The sequence below is a fragment of the Sinohyriopsis cumingii genome, chromosome 2, assembly GCF_028554795.1.
Source record: "Sinohyriopsis cumingii isolate HCF-2022 chromosome 2, ASM2855479v2, whole genome shotgun sequence".
Classification (NCBI taxonomy): domain Eukaryota; kingdom Metazoa; phylum Mollusca; class Bivalvia; order Unionida; family Unionidae; genus Sinohyriopsis; species Sinohyriopsis cumingii.
Genome location: NC_142962.1, coordinates 164,534,992 through 164,555,166, shown reverse-complemented (window position 1 = coordinate 164,555,166; position 20,175 = coordinate 164,534,992). Strand labels below are relative to the sequence as shown.

The 20,175-nt window shown below is 36.4% G+C and overlaps 1 protein-coding gene across 2 annotated transcripts in view; it reads left to right on the top strand.

Annotated features, from left to right (window-relative positions):
- Positions 1-20,175, top strand: part of LOC149806243 (annexin A11-like) — a 106,895-nt gene that overhangs the window by 42,232 nt on the left and 44,488 nt on the right. For both annotated transcript variants that reach the window (XM_089951190.1, XM_089951191.1), the window contains exons 7-10: positions 3,229-3,455; positions 5,816-5,963; positions 9,907-10,001; positions 19,047-19,160. In XM_089951190.1, the coding sequence (XP_089807316.1) occupies positions 3,229-3,455; positions 5,816-5,963; positions 9,907-10,001; positions 19,047-19,160 (584 nt within the window). The remainder of the gene's footprint in view (positions 1-3,228; positions 3,456-5,815; positions 5,964-9,906; positions 10,002-19,046; positions 19,161-20,175) is intronic.

The window sequence follows — 20,175 nt, the reverse complement described above, 5'->3', positions numbered from 1 at the left end:
CAGGAGACTTAAGAGACTCTTGAGCAAAAGCCCTATATATGGATGCAGGCTGTGAACAGGAGACTTAAGATACTCTTGAGCAAAAGCCCTATATATGGATGCAGGCCATCAACAAGAGACTTAAGATACTCTTTAGCAAAAGACTTATATATGGATGCAGGCCATCAACAGGAGACTTAAGATACTCTTGAGCAAAAGCTCTATATATGGATGCAGGCCATCAACAGGAGACGTAAGAGACTCTTGAGCAAAATACCTATATATGGATGCAGGCCATCAACAGGAGACTTAAGATATCCTTGAGCAAAAGCTCTATATATGGATGCAGGCCATCAACAGGAGACTTAAGATACTCTTGAGCAAAAGCTCTATATATGGATGCAGGCCATCAGCAGGAGACTTAAGATACTCTTGAGCAAAGACACATATTGATGCAGGCCATCAACAGGAGACTTAAGATACTCTTGAGCAAAGACATATATGGATGCAGGCCATCAACAGGAGACTTAAGATACTCTTGAGCAAAAGACTTATATTGCACCAACGATGTAGAGGAAATAGTTTAATTTTAAGGCTGCTGTCGAAGAGATGCATCAGGTGTTGTTAGCTTTGGAATGCCCTCCACCACCTACCGCCATGCATGATTATGAAGTCAGAACAATGGTCGACATAAATGATGATGAAGTCTTCAGCCTTCTGGCTGTTTCCACGGTCAACAAAAAGGAAGGAGATTAATTATGGATGTATCGGTGACCCAGGGAATATTAAGGCTTTCTTTTCTGAGAGCCAAGTACCATTTGGTAAAATACATATTCCACCATCATCCTGAACTCCAGCATTAGATACAAATTTAGCAGCACTATACATGTTGGATTCAGCCTACTTGGTGTTTTTTCAACGGGCATCCCATTCAATGCATTGACTGCCTCTGCTGGTCTTAACTTGATACATTATGACACATATTTGCACACCACATTGCTAAAGCCTCATCATTCTCTAGCTTTAAGGACTCCATTTGGTTATCCATTGGTGTTTGGGGGCAAAATTTAAGAAGTTTGGAGGCATGCAGCTCCAGAATTACCTCTCCAACTTGCCACATCAACCGTATCCTCATTTTTAAACCAGCCATCCCTGCCACAATGGAGAGATGATAGGCAAGTCGAACAAAAGGGATCATTTACAACTCAATTGCCATTCAGGTATCAACCTTATGCCAACAGAAAGCAGCTGAACCAGACTGAGAGGCAATCCTATAAGGGAGGTGGCAAACCATGTTTATCCACCCCCATGCCTCCCTGCTCCAACTGCTGACTTAACAAACCGCTGCCTGCAGACAGTCTACTGGAGGTACCAGACTCCTTCAGTTTTAATAATTTTGGATCAGCCTATTTCTTTAGAAAGAATGGATGATCCAAGTTATTTTGGAGTTGTTGTTTCGGATTTTGTTTATCCAGCCCTGTCCTCTTTCTTCCTCTCCCCTTGTAACAGATGTACCATCAGATTGGGAGAAGGGCAGTATTCTACATCAGTCACTCATCAACAGATGGACAGTGGAGACTATATGTATACGACAGGGTTCTATTCATACCTGTTCCCTAATGAAAAGGACTGCAGCAAGTTGAGGCCAGTCATAGACTCAAGTTGTCTCAACAAATTTTGTCTTCTGCCAAGGTTAAAGATAGAGATGGTGGGATCAATATGACTCTTCATCTGAAGGGATGAGTATACCATCAGTCTCTCACAAATGCTTACTTTCATGTGGGCCCATTACCAGTGAACTTGTTTACATAATAGCTTTCCATCCTATTATTTATTCTCTTAATGTTGTGATTGTGGAATATTTCAAAGGAGAAAGAAACTTTTTCTAATCAAATGTTTCCATGAGAATATTTACCTGATCACATTACTTAAGGACTCTTCCATCCACCCTCTGTTTGAGCATCCTCGTTGGTAGTTTACTCAAATTAAAAATGGGTGACACCTAATAACGGCAAGGGGAGGTAATGGGCAAGAGTCATTTCCCTTTGTCTATTTGATATACTTTACACAGAAAGGATGAATTTTAATTGAACTGGATTATAGAGGTAGCAGGCTTGCATCCCTAAAGTTAATGTGCTCAGAGAAACATACTTTACTGGAAAAATTTGCTTTCCATATTTAGACCTATTTTATTTTCTTCTACTGCTTCTATTCCTCTTTCCCCCTCAACATAACAATGTACAGATTTTAAATGTGTCAACCGTAGACCCACTAGTGTACATTTGTGCAGTCAGTGAGGAGCAATCAAGAAATGCCACACAAAAAAATCCAAATAGCAAAACTAGACTTCAGTTATTAACTTTCTTATAATTCGTTCTCAGAATGAATTATAGAAACTGTCAGTGATTGAACTACATGACCTGTTGCTGTGTGTTACCTATATGGTATTGTATACCTGTAATACTCAAAAACAGATGGTATATATATATATATATATATATATATATATATATATATATATATATAAGAAAATCCATCTTTTTTAAATAGATATATGAAAGTATTTCACTTGTCAAATTGAAACAATTAGTGCTATTCACTAATGAAATATTTGCATATATCTACTAAAGAAACTTAGGTATCTTCCAATTTTCTATCTTTCCAAAAACCCATCAATTACTGTGTATTGATATAAATTCATATAAGATTGCTGTGTATATGATGTCCATATGAGAGAGGAGAGTTACTTTTCTCTCCTCCCATGTGTCTTTCAGGAGTTCTAGTTACTCAAATCTGGATACAATGATGTTTTCATATTATATTTTGTGCCAGAACTTTATATATATGCCTTTGTTACAGATGGTCACACAAAGTTACCCACAAGTCAAGGTTAGGAGATGGGGTGAAGTAGGTAGTGGGTCGACTGTAGTATTGTTTCAAGATTAGAGCTGTATGTGAAAAGTATGAGGATTTATGATAATGAACTATCAGCATCAGAATTGCCCAATTTTACTTCCTTTCTGAATCCCATTTATTGTCTCTGTATTTGCAGTTTTTCGTATATTTAGTAATTATTTTTTGGTTTGCAAATATTGATTGGTAAACAGTTTGAAATATCATTTTCTCAGCAGATACCTAAAATTTAGTACCATTTTTATAATTCTTTGGTATGGTTTTTGTAGAATGGTGATGTACTAAAAATCAATGGGTGTGAAAAATGACTGATAATTCAGTGTTTCTTTTTATTAGGGCTAGCAGGTGGTTTTGTTGCCCCAACCCCAGGAGGAAATGTCGGTACAGCAGGGGGTTTTGTGGCCCCACCCCCAGGAGGAGTTCCAGGACACAGCCCAGCTCATGGTGGTTACCCAGACCCCAACCTCCAGCCATTACCAATCCCTCACAGTCAGCCATCACCAGTACCTCCTCCACAGGGAGCAGGATATGGTCCCCCACCAGGAATGCATGGTCAACCAGGGGTGAGTATTTCTTTTTTAGGGATCTTAAAAAGGAAGTGAATGATGATAACCTTGGGATTATGGCTACACATTTTGAATGTCCTGCAAACACTAAGAAACATTTGTGATTCAAAGAAATCAATTCTGATAGACTAATCCTTCTGTCAGTGACAAGTGGTTTCTAAAGAAAGGCAATGTTATTTTAAGTCATCGCTTAATGTAACCTACGTGGGTTTGAGTCTCAGGCTTGGCAAACGTTGGCATGTGAGAAAGCTTGCCAGTAGCTTCTTGTGGGTTGGTGGTTCTTCCCAGGGTTTTCCTGAGTTCTTCCTCCACCAGTTATACTGGCACTCATCTTGTGCTGAAAAATGGCTTTAAACCCTCCAACAACAACAACAACTTAATGTAACACAGTTTGTTAGCACATGTTAAATGTGGTCTTTTATGACAGGTGGTCTTATTTTATGACAGGTACTCATAAACAGTGATCTTTTGTGACTGGGCTTCCAAAACAGTGGTCTTTCAAAACAGATGCCTTTCAAAGTAGTGGACATTCATAACAGATGCCAACAGTGGATTTTCATGACATTATTTTCCAAAACAGTGGTCTTTCATGTCAGATGCTCTTCCAAAATAGTAGGCATTAATGACAAATGTTCTTTCAATTCTTCTGTCTTTAATAACAGATGGTCTTCAAAAGCAGTGGTCTTTAGCTGCATCTTTTTTTCATGAACAGTGGTCCTTCATGACTGGTGTTTTTCTAAAACATTTTTCATTTCAGGTGGTCTTTAAAAACTGGTCTTTCCTGACTGATGATCATCAAAACCAGTGGTCAGCTTTCAAGTTTGGTTATATTGTACTGGTATTAAGTGATCATTCGTTTTCTCATGTTTTCTATATTTAAAAAAAATTTGTGAATAAAAATTTCCAAATATGTACCAGTAAATTAATGGTGAACATATTGTAGCAAACTGAAGGATCTCTCTGATGGCTGTCTTACTAAATTAGATCTCTCTCATTTTCAAGTTTATTGTTAAAAAAATTAACCATGTTTTTAGAAAATTAATATGCTGTGTTCCTATCTGTAAATGAACTTTTCCTATTCTGCATCATAACTTCAGTTCTATTTCGCATAAGGCCACTATACTTTGTGGATGACATCCATTTTGGTTGGGGGATAAGGACAATTTATGTAGATGATAGAGTTGAAATACCGAGGTCAGAGTTGCAGCAACTGATAGTTGTTGTTGTTGTTGTAGGGTTTAACGCCATTTTTCAGCACACGATAGGCTATACATGGCGCCAGTATTAATGGTGGAGGAAGAACCCGGGAAAACCCTGGGAAGAACCACCGACCCACGAGAAGCTACTGGCAAGCTTTCTCACATACCCACATTTGCTGAATCCGAGACTCGAACCCACACAGACAGAGGTGAGATGACAGTGAACCATAACGGAGAGCATTTTATACCACTGTTCCACTTGGGGCCCCTAGCAACTGAAAGAGGAAAGCTGGTTTCTGAACAGTCTGTCTTCACCAAGTACAGTTATCAAACTGTATGATGGGCTTATACTTGGGGTAAGAAATAAGGTACATTTTGATCTTAAAAATCAAAGGTCATGGTCACTGTAACCGTGACTGAAAGAAGAAAAATGGTTTCAGCTCAATTCTACACCATTTGCATCCAAACTCTGTGGATGGCTTGCACTTGAGATATAAAAGGAATGCTATCAGTTGTGTGACTGAAGATCAAGGTCTGTGTGACTGAAGATCAAGATCTCTGTGACTGAATAACAAGATCTCAGTGACTGAATAACAAAAACAATTTTGGCACAAAAGCATGAGGACTACATCGCTGACCTGGGATTAATTTTGTGGATGGCTTACACTTGAAGTAAGGAAAAGCCTATTGAATTGGGGTCAAATAATTGAAGGTCATGCTCACTAAGTGAAAGAAAGATGATGAATTTTGCATAATACCCCATTAATTTTAAACAAAGTTGGGTTGGTTAGCACTTATAAAAGAAGTCTTTTTGATTTGGGGATCAGAATGTCTTAGATCAGAGTTATTGTGGCTCGAACATAAATGGGTTTTGCAGATTAACTTATTCTAGATTAAGTTTCTTGATCAAACTTTGTTGTTCGTTTGCGCTTCATAAAGCAACCTATAAATACACAGGGGTCTAGAGGTCAGAAGTCTTGGTATGTCTAACAAGAAAATAATGGTTGATTTTCAAGTTGCATACTTTGACCAGCGGTTGGGATCATTGAGACCATTGGTCGATAATCTCTAAGAGTTTGTTAAGAATTGAAAGCACTGAACAACAGGTTAATGTTATGCATACATAATTTAGTATCTGTCTCTCCATCTCCTTGTCAGGCTCCTGGAATGATGGGTGCTACTGAGCAGCTGAGAAAGATGAACCTTCAGGGTCCTGGTGAAGTCATGCGGCCCACAGTCCGTCCTGCTCAGCCGTTCTCTGCTGAGGAGGATGCCAAGACCCTCCGTACAGCCATGAAGGGAATTGGTAAGGATCATTGAACTGCTATAAGGTTTAGAGAGGTTGGGCTAATTGGAAAGTGGGTATTGAACTGCTGTGAGGTTGGGCTATTGGAAAGGGAGTAGAGGATCATTGAAGTACTATCAGGTTTAGATAAGTTGGGCAAATTGGAAGGTGGGTAGATGATCATTGAACTGCTGTCAGGTTTTAGGGAAGTTGGACAGTGAGTAAAGATTGTAGAAGAGAGGGTGGTGTGGGAACCTTTATGAATTATTTATGAAAATTAGAAGCATAAACTTTCATTGTGTTGTCAGAGGATGTTTTTTGGTATACTGGGCGTTCACTAGGATATTTTTTCCAGAGGTTCACTTTATCTTTCAGTATTTTGTTCAGAGGGTATAAGAGAGGAAGCAGGAAGTCAAATAGAGATAATAGTAGATCAGTTAGTATGGATTAAAAGTCAATAAAAGAAACCAGTTTGATTTTAAATATTTCCTTGTATAATAATGGGGAAAGAAGGGAATGTAGGATTTTGTCTGATATATTAAACTATATTTGGTACATCAGATGAAAAATAATTTGTTTCAGGATCTTGATCTTACATAACTGTATACACTTCATTTACTGTTTTATTTAACAATTTATCCAATCTGTTTTCAAATTCTGTATTATTTGTTCATATTGCCAACTTATACATTGTTGGATGGTGCTTTCGTCTGAATACAATACAATTTTGAAAAACATTATTTTGGCAATGGTGGAATGTTGGAATCTACTGACAACATGAGAAGATGCATAATGTCAAATTTGAATCTGTTGACAACAGGAAAATATGCCGAATTTTCATCTGTCAAATTTGAATCTGTTGACAACAGGAAAATATGCCGAATTTTCATCTGTCAAATTTGAATCTGTTGACAACAGGAAAATATGCCGAATTTTCATCTGTCAAAGTTGAATCTGTTGACAACAGGAAAATATGCCGAATTTTCATCTGTCATATTTGAATGAATATGCCAAATTTTCATCTGTCAAATTTGAATCTGTTGACAACAGGAAAATATGCCGAATTTTCATCTGTCATATTTGAATCAATATGCCAAATTTTCATCTGTCAAATTTGAATCTATTGACAACAGAAAAATATGCCAAATTTTCAGCTGCCAAATTTATTAGTCTAAAACAGATTTGTATTTGTCTTTTAATGAGCATTAGCATAAGGAGGGGCTTAGACTTGTCTCTGAAAATGACTAAAATAATCATCTGTACAATTCAATACAGAGTACTTAACTGTATTTCTCCATCCATAGGTAGGTACATTTTTAATTAGTTTGTCATTAAATACTTTGCAACACCTCATAACACCTTCTTTTCCAGTTGATTTTCATGATTGTTTAGTTGTTTATGTTAACCGAATATTGTCTGGGATTGGAAGTAGTGTCCATTTGGTTCAGTGCTGAACATGTTTATTCCTTGACAAATAACAGTGGGTCTTGGAAGTAGTGTCAGTTTGGTTTAGTGCTGAACATGTTTATTCCTTGACAAATAACAGTGGGTCTTGGAAGTAGTGTCAGTTTGGTTCAGTGCTGAATATGCTTATTCCTAAACAAATAACAGTGGTTCTTGGAAGTAGTGTCAGTTTGGTTCAGTACTGAACATGCTTATTCCTAGACAAATAATAGTGGGTCTTGGAATGTCAGCCTGAGAATCTACTATTTGTTAATTACACTTAATTAGGGTATGATTCATGGGCAGATGTGGCATCTAAGAGAAGATAACTTCATTTGACCCAAGAAAATTATTAAAAATGCAGATTTCAGTAAAGACTCAGAGTAGAATAGCCTGTGATATTGATGCAGATATATTTTATGTGTTTTCATTGGTCTGAAAATTGATATTTATGGCATAAGTATTTCATAAATAGAAGTCCTCTATATACTTTTAAGTATTTATAGACGATTCTTTTTTCACATGACATGAGTGTGACACTATAAACCATCTTATACTTTCCATGTTGGACTACTCCAGTGGTCTAGTGGTTAGAGCATCTGCCTTGATGCAAGCAATCGCAGGTTCAAACCCTGGCTGAGTCATGCCAAAGACTTATAGAAATGCTGGGCGCTCAGGATTAAGAGGTTAATGATAGGACTGATTGTCCTGGTGTCAAGATAATATGACTGGGTGGGACATCATGCTACATGTCTTCTGCATGATGCCTCAGTGCTAGACATCACTATACAACTCTCACACTGCAGACATTGTTGCAGTATGACTGAAAAATTGTTAAAACTGTGTTAAAACTCAAATAACATGTACACAGTTTCTATATTAGACATGTAATATCAGGTAATGATAACACATGACACTTCTTAAACAGTCTTAAATTTTCTATATTAGACATGTAATATCAGGTAATGATAATACATGACACTTCTTAAACGGTCTTAAATTTTCTATATTAGACATGTAATATCAGGTAATGATAACACATGACACTTCTTAAACGGTCTTAAATTTTCTATATTAGACATGTAATATCAGGTAATGATAACACATGACACTTCTTAAACGGTCTTAAATTTTCTATATTAGACATGTAATATCAGGTAATGATAACACATGACACTTCTTAAACGGTCTTAAATTTTCTATATTAGACATGTAATATCAGGTAATGATAACACATGATACTTCTTAAACGGTCTTAAATTTTCTATATTAGACATGTAATATCAGGTAATGATAACACATGACACTTAAACAGTCTTAAATTTTCTATATTCGACATGTAATATCAGGATATTAAAAAACATGTGACACATCATAAACCATTTATATTATTTAGCTCAGAATAACACATATTTAGACATGTAATATTAGTTCATGATAACACATGTGACACATCATAAACCATCTTGTGTTTTCTGTGTTGGACAAAGTAATATAAGGTCATCACAACACATGTGACACATAATAATCCATGTTATATTTTCTATATTAGGCATGTCACATCAGGTCATTACAACACATGTGACACATAATAATCCGTGTTATATTTTCTATATTAGGCATGTAATATCAGGTCATGACAACTTTTGTGACACATCATAAACCATCTGAAATCCTCCAAAGCAGAATGTTGTAATGTTCATGGCAATGGAATGTACATCAAATTTTGTTTTGGCTAACCAAAACTTGCAACAAAAAAAACATAACCAGTCTTCTAATCCTCTACTTTTCTGACTGATTATCCGGATGAAGTCTGTGACTTCTGATGGATCCAGATAATTGATGTTTTACTATATTCTAATTTGGCAAAATAGATTTATTTAACTCATTTTTGCATATTACGTATTAAAGAAAAATTTGCCTCAATGCATCAAGCAGTCAATAACATGGTGATATTTAATAAGCTTTGAAAAATTTCTTTAGTTTGATAATGACAGTATTGGATCTTAGGCTTTACATGTTGTGTCCTTGAGTTCATGTTTTAGCATAAACGTGTCTGATACTACAAGATTATATCATTTTTTACAGGGACAGATGAGTAAGCCATCCAAGCCATCAGAGGCCTAATCAACAAATGCTCCGATATTCATGTCTGATACTACAAGATTATATATTTGTTTACAGGGATGGATGAGCAGACCATCATAAACCTAATCAGCAAATGCTCCAATATACATGTCTGATACTTCAAGATTATATATTTGTTTACAGGGACGGATGAGCAGACCTAATCAGCAAACGCTCCAATATACATGTCTGATACTACAAGATTATATATTTGTTTACAGGACAGATGAGCAAGCCATCATAAACCTAATCAACAAACGCTCCGATATACATGTCTGATACTGCAAGATTATATATTTGTTTACAGGGACGGATGAGCAGACCATCATAAACCTAATCAGCAAACGCTCCGATATACATGTCTGATACTGCAAGATTATATATTTGTTTACAGGGACGGATGAGCAGACCATCATAAACCTAATCAGCAAACGCTCCAACCAGCAGAGGCAGCAGATCAAGACTATGTTCAAGACTTTATATGGGAAGGTAAGATAAAACAGTGGACCTTTACTGATTAACAATTTCATTGTATAGGAAGGTAAGATAAAACAGTGGACCTTTACTGATTAACAATTTCATTGTATAGGAAGGTAAGATAAAACAGTGGACCTTTACTGATTAACAATTTCATTGTATAGGAAGGTAAGATAAAACAGTGGACCTTTACTGATTAACAATTTCATTGTATGGGAAGGTAAGATAAAACAGTGGACCTTTACTGATTAACAATTTCATTGTATGGGAAGGTAAGATAAAACAGTGGACCTTTACTGATTAACAATTTCATTGTATAGGAAGGTAAGATAAAACAGTGGACCTTTACTGATTAACAATTTCATTGTATAGGAAGGTAAGATAAAACAGTGGACCTTTACTGATTAACAATTTCATTGTATAGGAAGGTAAGATAAAACAGTGGACCTTTACTGATTAACAATTTCATTGTATAGGAAGGTAAGATAAAACAGTGGACCTTTACTGATTAACAATTTCATTGTATAGGAAGGTAAGATAAAACAGTGGACCTTTACTGATTAACAATTTCATTGTATAGGAAGGTAAGATAAAACAGTGGACCTTTACTGATTAAAAATTTCATTGTATAGGAAGGTAAGATAAAACAGTGGACCATTACTAATTAACAATTTCATTGTATGGGAAGGTAAGATAAAACAGTGGACCTTTACTAATTAACAATTTCATTGTATAGGAAGTTAAGATAAAACAGTGGACCTTTACTAATTAACCATTTCATTGTATAGGAAGGTAAGATAAAACAGTGGACCTTTACTAATTAACAATTTCATTGTATGGGAAGGTAAGATAAAACAGTGGACCTTTACTAATTAACAATTTCATTGTATAGGAAGGTAAGATAAAACAGTGGACCTTTACTAATTAACAATTTCATTGTATAGGAAGGTAAGATAAAACAGTGGACCTTTACTAATTAACAATTTCATTGTATGGGAAGGTAAGATAAAACAGTGGACCTTTACTAATTAACAATTTCATTGTATAGGAAGGTAAGATAAAACAGTGGACCTTTACTAATTAACAATTTCATTGTATAGGAAGGTAAGATAAAACAGTGGACCTTTACTAATTGACCATTTCATTGTATAGGAAGGTAAGATAAAACAGTGGACTTTTACTGATTAACAATTTCATTGTATGGGAAGGTAAGATAAAACAGTGGACCTTTGCTAATTAATTAACAATTTCATTGTATAGGAAGGTAAGATGTAGCAGTGGACCATTACTAATTAACCATTTCATTGTATGGGAAGGTAAGATAAAAATAAGTGGACCTTTACTAATAAAGCAGTGGACCATTACTAATTAACCATTTCATTGTCTAATTCTGTAATCCTCATGTTCCAAGGGATAATTCCATTGAAAATGACTTACCAAGGTCAGAAGGCAAAGTTTCATTTAGATCAGCCGTGGTCAGATTATGGCCTGTGACCTGGTTTTAACCATTAATTTACATCGTAGGGTGTGGCTTTAAAAATCACTTTTGCTTGGCCTGTACACTAGAGGAAGTTGTCATTGCTTGATTTCGGAAGCACTATCAATCAATGCAGTTTTTCCTTGATGTCAGTCACATAAAGGAATATTTTTTCTGTACAAGTACATCAGCCTAGACATAATTTTGACTTGTCATCTTGTACATCTTTTTAAATGCAATAGTCTTAATTCAGACTGCATAGCACAGTATGACATACACTAGATGCTCTAGGCTCCTTGCCAGTTTCAAAATACAGTGTTGTACTCTGTCAGAAAGTGCTATTTCAACTGTACAATCACACTGATTATCAGGGTAGCCATTCCTGCAGTTTCAGCAACATGATTATGTTGTTTTTAATGTTTCTTTGTAGTTGAAATGCCAATTTGTGGATCTCTGAGAAATCAGGCTACCTTTAATACAAATTATATTCTGCAATTGAAGGTGCAAAAGTTAGCTGGTAGTTAATTTTGTTAATTTGGATAGTTCACACACACACACACACACACACACTGCTGTCTCACCCCGGTCCGCTTGGATTCGAGTCTTGGGCTCTCCCAATGTGGGCATGTGAGAATGATTGTGAGCAGCTTCCTGTGAGTCTGTGGTTCTTACCAGGTTTTTCCCAGGTTCTTCCTCCCTTCAGTAATACTGGCAGTCATATATAGCGTTTCTTGTGTTGAGAAATTGTGTTAAACCTAACACAACACAACACAACATTATTATGTGAATTGAAAAGAAATCTTTTCAGCTGATTCAAAATCCACAAAGGTTATTTGGTTCAGCTTACAATTTACCACATCTGGCATTAACAAATACAACAAAGTTTCCATGATTATATTAACAATAATGATTCAACACATACTGGCATTAACAAATACAAGAAAGTTACTATAATTATGTTAACAATATCTGTTGTTTTGGGACATAATAGAAAATATGGGGGGGGGGCTCCAGCCCCATATATATTGTTATGTATATTTGATATAATTTAATTGTTTGTCTGATGTTTGAATTTTTTTATTTTATTCCATTACATGCAATTTTAATTTAATATTGTTTATTGGACTAATAATAGACCTAATAATAGAAACACTATCTAGTTTCTGACCTTGATTCAGAATCAGTGAGTTTTAGTAGAAGGTTGAACCTCATCTGGGAATCTGTTTTGCATCTTAGACTTATTACTGATGTATTGAGAAAGAAATGTCAGTCGTGCCTTAACAAATCAAGGTGTTTTATGTTGTGTCCAGTTTTGGGCTAATTATTTTATTTTCTTGAAATTGTTTTGAATTCAAGTGATTATTTTCCCTGGAAATACTAGTGCTCTAATTAATTCTTGGACAAGGATATTTATCGAAATTTATACAGAATTCAAAAACTGGAATAATATTTTCTGTGATTCAACAAGAGACTGTTGATACTGCAGCACTTCACAGGTTGCAATAGACATCATTGTCTTCCATTTTGGATTTCATCTCGATTCAAACTCAGTTTCATTCAGGACTTTTTATTACTAGGACTTCTCTTTTTTAATTCTTGGATTATTTTTAGTTTTGATTCTTAAAACCTTAAGTTCTTTTTTCCCCATTTTTCACTTGATATTCTAGGTAAATAAATTATTTGTTAAATTATACGAAGCTTGTTGTCTTCACTCTTTGCTGTTACTTTTTGTAAGAGCCTAGACTCGTAACAATATATATATATATATATATATATATATATATATATATATATATATATATATATAGACAATGATCAGAGGCTGCCACTCAAGATTCATGCATGGCTAGTGTGCAATACAGAGCAGCTTAGCACATGCTTTCCAATTCCATAGCTGCATTTGTCAGTGACCCAGCACACACTGCCTTTCATTTCCAAAATGGGACCAGAGAAATGGGAAAAACTCTCCTCCAAGCCTTACTTTTCAACAAGGTCTTGTTTTCCCAGGGAATGAGAAAACACAGCACAGAAAGAGAAGAACTGAGTTCATCCTTCTACTTACAGAAAATGTCAGTCTGCCTGCTGTTTGATTCCTTCAGTAGCAGCTCATGCAATTCAGTCTTTTGGAAATGAAAGCCATAGTGACAGGAGGCACTATCTGGAAAGGGTGTTGTGATTCTTTTTGTCATCAGTTACAACCAAATGCAGGGAAGAACCAAATTCCCAGATCTCTGCCTTCTTGTTTGGCATTTTCTTAGGTGGTGTCATTATCAACAAATCCACACTGCAATGCCCCACAACCCCTGCATGCTTACTGTTCTAGCACCCACCATTCAGATGGAATCAACCATTTAGGGTCCATTCACCCCATGGTCTTTAGTTGAACCTGGGCCATTTGGGGTTGATTCCTAGTTGACCTCTTTGCGATGAGGTTGGAATGTCAAGCTCCTAATTTTTATATCCACAGATCCAAAAGCCTTTGCAGACTGAATTGTACAAAGTTCATTCAGAAGGGGAGGCAAGTGAAGTGGAGACAAATCCTCATTACTGCCTTCAAGTAGATCTACTGAATCTGATGGTGGAGATACTGAAGAAAATCCTATCATCTCCTTGCCTGATGAAACAACAATACATGCAGATTTTCCAATCCAAAACAGAAATGCTGAACCTGCATGCTTGTTTTATTTAAAACAAACTGTCAGAAAGGAACATTTCTGTGAACAAGTGGTGGAGAGAATCATTTGGACAACAAGGCTCACTCCTTTTAACTATGAGAGTAAATGGAAAGTCTTTTTCCACTGGTACAGTATCATCCTTTGGTGTGAGCAGAGAAGCATGACTCCTTTTAAAGCCTTTGTATTACAGATAACTTACTTCCTCCTTTGGCTTTATTAGGAGTTAGTCCAGACCTCTATCAAAGGATGTTATTTCATGATTTACATGTTTTCTCTTTTGAAACTGAGGAAAAAGGACCTCTCATACCTACAGAATGTTTTTGGACTTGTCTTCCCTGAAAACTTTGGTTCTTTGTCCAAAATGGAACATGTGTTGTTTTTTGATGTTGTTAAAAAAGCCACCCTTCAAACCACCATCCCCAAAACCTTGCTGAATCACCATTTGTGCAAGTCCCGCTTCCTAGTTACCCAAGCCTTTGCAGCAGAATCATTGAAATTCATGTCTTATTGGTTGACCTGAATGTATTTCAGTTCTACCACAATGGTTTGAGTTCTCTCATGATGGTCCCTTCTTTCACAACCAAGAATAGGGTCCCATTCATGGGAAATCAGTCTTTTATTTTAAAACTTTTGCATTCAGTGGAACCTTCTTTACAAGGGCATTTTAGGTCCCTTTCAGGCATTGGAGTGGTACCTAAAATGTACTGAGCCTATTAAAAGAGTGAGATCCTTATTTGTTCGTATCACTCAAACAAGGAATGGATATGCTCTTTTTATCCAAGATTCATTGAGTTACCTGCTTAGCTTACAAAGAAGGAATGGATATGCATTTTTATCCAGGATTCATTGAGTTACCTGCTTAGCATACAAAGAAGGAATGGATATGCTCTTTTTATCCAGGATTCATTGAGTTACCTGCTTAGCATACAAAGAAGGAATGGATATGCTTTTTTATCCAGGATTCATTGAGTTACCTGCTTAGCATACAAAGAATTAACTCAAGATGAATATCTTGTGCTTATTAGCTTAATCTCAAGTTTAAATGAATCTTGGACTGACATTATCCAATCATGAAATTGAGGTCTGTTACAACATTCCCCACCTTCTGAGAGACCTTTCATTTCAAAAGGTTCAGTTGTGCTTGGCAGGACCTATATCAGCATGAGAGACCTTTCATTTCAAAAGGTTCAGTTCTGCTTGGCAGGACCTATATCAACATGAGAGACCTTTCATTTCAAAAGGTTTAGTTCTGCTTGGCAGGACCTGTATCAACATGAGAGACCTTTCATTTCAAAAGGTTCATTTCTGCTTGACAGGACCTATATCAACATGAGAGACCTTTCATTTCAAAAGGTTCAGTTCTGCTTGACAGGACCTATATCAGCATGAGAGACCTTTCATTTCAAAGGTTCAATTCTACTAGACAAGACCTATATCAACATGAGAGGCCTTTCATTTCAAAAGGTTTAGTTCTGCTTGACAGGACCTATATCAACATGAGAGATCTTTCATTTCAAAAGGTTCAGTTCTGCTTGGCAGGACCTATATCAACATGAGAGACCTTTCATTTCAAAAGGTTTAGTTCTGCTTGGCAGGACCTATATCAACATGAGAGACCTTTCATTTCAAAAGGTTTAGTTCTGCTTGGCAGGACCTATATCAACATGAGAGACCTTTCATTTCAAAAGGTTTAGTTCTGCTTGGCAGGACCTATATCAGCATGAGAGACCTTTCATTTCAAAAGGCTTAGTTCTGCTTGGCAGGACCTATATCAACATGAGAGACCTTTCATTTCAAAAGGTTTAGTTCTGCTTGGCAGGACCTGTATCAACATGAGAGATCTTTCATTTCAAAAGGTTTAGTTCTGCTTGGCAGGACCTATATCAACATGAGATACCTTTCATTTCAAAAGGTTTAGTTCTGCTTGGCAGGACCTATATCAGCATGAGAGACCTTTCATTTCAAAAGGTTTAGTTCTGCTTGGCAGGACCTATATCAACATGAGAGACCTTTCATTTCAAAAGGTTTAGTTCTGCTTGGCAGGACCTGTATCAACATGAGAGACCTTTCATTTCAAAAGGTTTAGTTCTGCTTGGCAGGACCTATATCAACATGAGAGACCTTTCATTTCAAAAGGTTTAGTTCTGCTTGGCAGGACCTATATCAACATGAGAGACCTTTCATTTCAAAAGGTTTAGTTCTGCTTGGCAGGACCTTTATCAACAGCTCAGTAGGCCACCTTACCTTTCCAGGCTTCACAGCATCCTTGTAATAAGATGGGTTTCTATACTCTGCTGGATATGAATGAGCACAAATAGTTTCCCTTTGCAACCTCATTTCTTCACTTTATTTGTATAGCATTCAGGGCATGAAGATTCAGTTCATACATTGAGAGACTGAACCCAGGGCAATTCTGAGATTAGGGAATATAACTCCCTCAACCATTTCTATAATGTATTATGAACAGAAAATGTATTTGAAAAAAAATCCAAGTTTTGACTTAGTTGCTTCTTCTATAATTATTGGCATTTCATCCCAAGCCCTTCCTATAATTACATACTTGGAATAGTGTGTGGCTCTATATCCTCCCAAGCCCTTCCTATAATTACTTACTTGGAGTAGTGTGTGGTTCAATATCCTCCCAAGCCCTTCCTATAATTACTTACTTGGAGTAGTGTGTGGTTCAATATCCTCCCTAGCCCTTCCTATAATTACTTACTTGGAGTATTGTGTGGTTCAATATCCTCCCAAGCCCTTCCTATAATTACTTACTTGGAGTAGTGTGTGGTTCAATATCCTCCCAAGCCCTTCCTATAATTACTTACTTGGAGTTGTGTGTGATTCAATATACTCCCAAGCCTTTCCTATAATTACTTACTTGGAGTAGTGAGTGGTTCAATATCTTCCCAAGCCCATCCTATAATTACTTACTTGGAGTAGTGTGTGGTTCAATATACTCCCAAGCCCTTCCTATAATTACAGTTGAACCCGGTTATGTCGCGGGCCTAGGGGTTTGCCAAAAAGCGTCGAGATAACCGATGATCGAGATAAACAAAAACCAATATGGCGGCAATATAGTAACATGTGCTTGAAATTTCTTTATGTACATGATGTGCGTTAATAAATGAGAATGTACATGCACGTGTTTTTGGAGGTTTTTTTACACAACAGCGTTGCCGCGATTTGTTTGATGAAGCGATCGGCATGCTCAAAAGACTGTGTTTTTGCAAAATAGGATCTCCATTCCCACGAAAGAAACTTACACGAGTCAACACCTGGCAATATTGGACCGTATATATTACTGTAGCATAAGTTAACACCCAATATAGGGATTCTTTCACTCCTGTATTTTGAGAAATAAATAATTATTTTTAATTATGCAAAACTTGTTTATTTGTTGTTTGCTATTTCTTCTTGCGGAGTTTAAGTCTCTGTAACCGTAACACGGGATTGATGGCAAAAGGAAAAGATCAATGAGTAAAATGCACAAATATTATTTACGCCGCCTGGATTTATGTTTGGTGACATACTCCTTCTTCACAATATCACAGCCAGTTGTAAATTAATTGACAAACTTTGCCTTGATACATACATCATAGAACATCTGTTTTAACTTTTCATCATATCATGTTGTGGCTTCCTTTCGTTCTCCCTTTTAATTTATCCAGTCCAAATCCATGATTGTTTGTACAAATTAAATAACCAAAAAGTCTGTCGCCAAAAAAATCGCCAGATGGGACATTTTTGTCGCCAATAAGGGAAAAACATCACAATTTGCGACATTGGCGAAGCCCAGGACGATCCCAGGCCATGCATTGGATTGGTACACGTGGTAATTACTGAACACTTACCCAATTGTTTTTACAACTAGGAATGAAAATCGTGAAACGTGAATATCGACCGCAATAATCGTCCTTCAATATCACACACTGTACCGTTCGTTCGTGTTAAAAAATACTTAGATAAGACGCCCACTAATATAAGACATACCCTGGGTGAGGGGTACGTAAAACTTTGTATAAGACACGTCTTATATACACGAAAATACGGTAGTGAGATGGTGAAGTGGCATCGATAACTAACATTTTCAAAAGCCGGCGATTGGTCATGGGGATCGAGATAACCGACGTTAAGTGGCAAATTTGGCCTTCTTTTGTGCTCGAGATATTAGGGTTCGGCGACATAAAAGAATCGACATAACCGATGAGAAAATGCTAAGACAAAGAGAGAATTTGGCGGTTCCACTTCAAAAACGTCGACTTAATAGGGTTGGCGAGTTAACCGAGGACGAGATAAGTGGGTTCGACTGTACTTGCAGTAGTGTGTGGTTCAATATACTTTCAAGCCCTTCCTATAATTACTTACTTGGATTAGTGTGTGGTTCAACTCCTAGTATATGAAGAATAACAAGATCTATCACCAAACCTGCTGTCCAAGCAAAAACCACTCTTATCTGAAAACTGTCAGAGTAATCAGATGACTTTATTACCTTTATTGCTAAAACAAGCCAAAAGATATTTTTGTCTTTTTCACTTTGGATGGCTAGATTTTGTGAGGTAGTAGAATGACTGTTAACAAGGTTTGATTACATCAGTATAAATTTATTGAGGTAACATATTGCTTTATCTCAATTTATCATTTTTATGTGAGGGAATGCAACTTGGAGTAGTCTTAGGAGTGCTGAATTACCTTTTCACTGTTCCAGTCATTTCTAATTACCAAGTTTTAATGGTAGTAGTACTTCATTAAATATTGCTTCTTAGGCATAAAAATGGAATGTTACTGGAAAGGAGACTGTATAACATAAGAATTAATCTATGACTGAGATCTCAAGGCTCTCACTCTTTGGACTTGTAGAATATGTACTTGACTTTGGGGATGAGTCCATGATTTTTTAATTTTCAGGACCTGATAAAGGACATGGAGTCTGAGTTGAGTGGGGACTTCAAGGAAAGTATCATGGCATTGTTCCAGCCCACAACTTACTATGACGCCTGGTCACTGCAAAATGCAATGTCGGTGAGTACCAAAGTTTTACTCAAGTATGTGACTTGTATTTAGTCAGAAAACTCCAGACCAATGTGTCAATGTGACAGTTTTTTCCAAGTGGTATAATTGCTTCATTTGAGATGAAAAACTCCACATGCTATTTTGATGCATGATGCATTACAGCACAGAAATTGTGTATCTTTACAAATTTATAACATTTGATAATTGATCTTAGAATTTAAAGACATGGTTTTACTATTGCACACATCCGTTTAATAATGTTATGATATTTGAATTATTACACACACACATTATAACCATTAAGTTTACAATGGAAGCTATCAGTTACTGGTCCTACACATTGTTCATGGTGTCCTTGACAGTGTTTCAGGGAGGATGCGTCCTTGCAAGATTCACAGAAAATAGGCACCATGTCCTGCAAGATTGAAATTCAATGCACCAGAAATGGTGCAAATAAATGGACAGGCACATTTTTATCTTATAATTTCATTCGGTTGCACCAATCAATGATTATATGGCCAAATTTTCTTTTGAAAACCAAATCCCATTTGTGATTTTCCAATTGCACCTATGCTCATCCTGGCTATTTTCCTGATTCATTTCCCATAATATTTCCAGCTTAGAATTAGACCAGTATCCAGTCTGTTTATTAGGTATACCAGTATATTTTCCTTGAGACAGAGAACCACTCTAGACATAGAACTGTAATAGTTTCAGTGAAACTATTATTAATTTTTTTAAAGTAACATATTGAGGTAAGTTCACCTCTGTTTAATTAGCAATCATTATCAAGGAAACTCTGTAGTCCTGCAGTTTTTGTTAGTCACAAACTAACAGCCACATGATGCAACCTTGAAACAGTGGCCGCATTTGTCTGGGCGACCAAGTTTTACTTAGAGGCAGATTTCTTTTCCCCAGTATTATGCTTAGATCGTGACGGCAATCATAATGACCTTAGAGATGATGACTACACTGAACAAGACAAAGAAACCCACAAATGCCGAGATAAAAAACTAACCAAAAA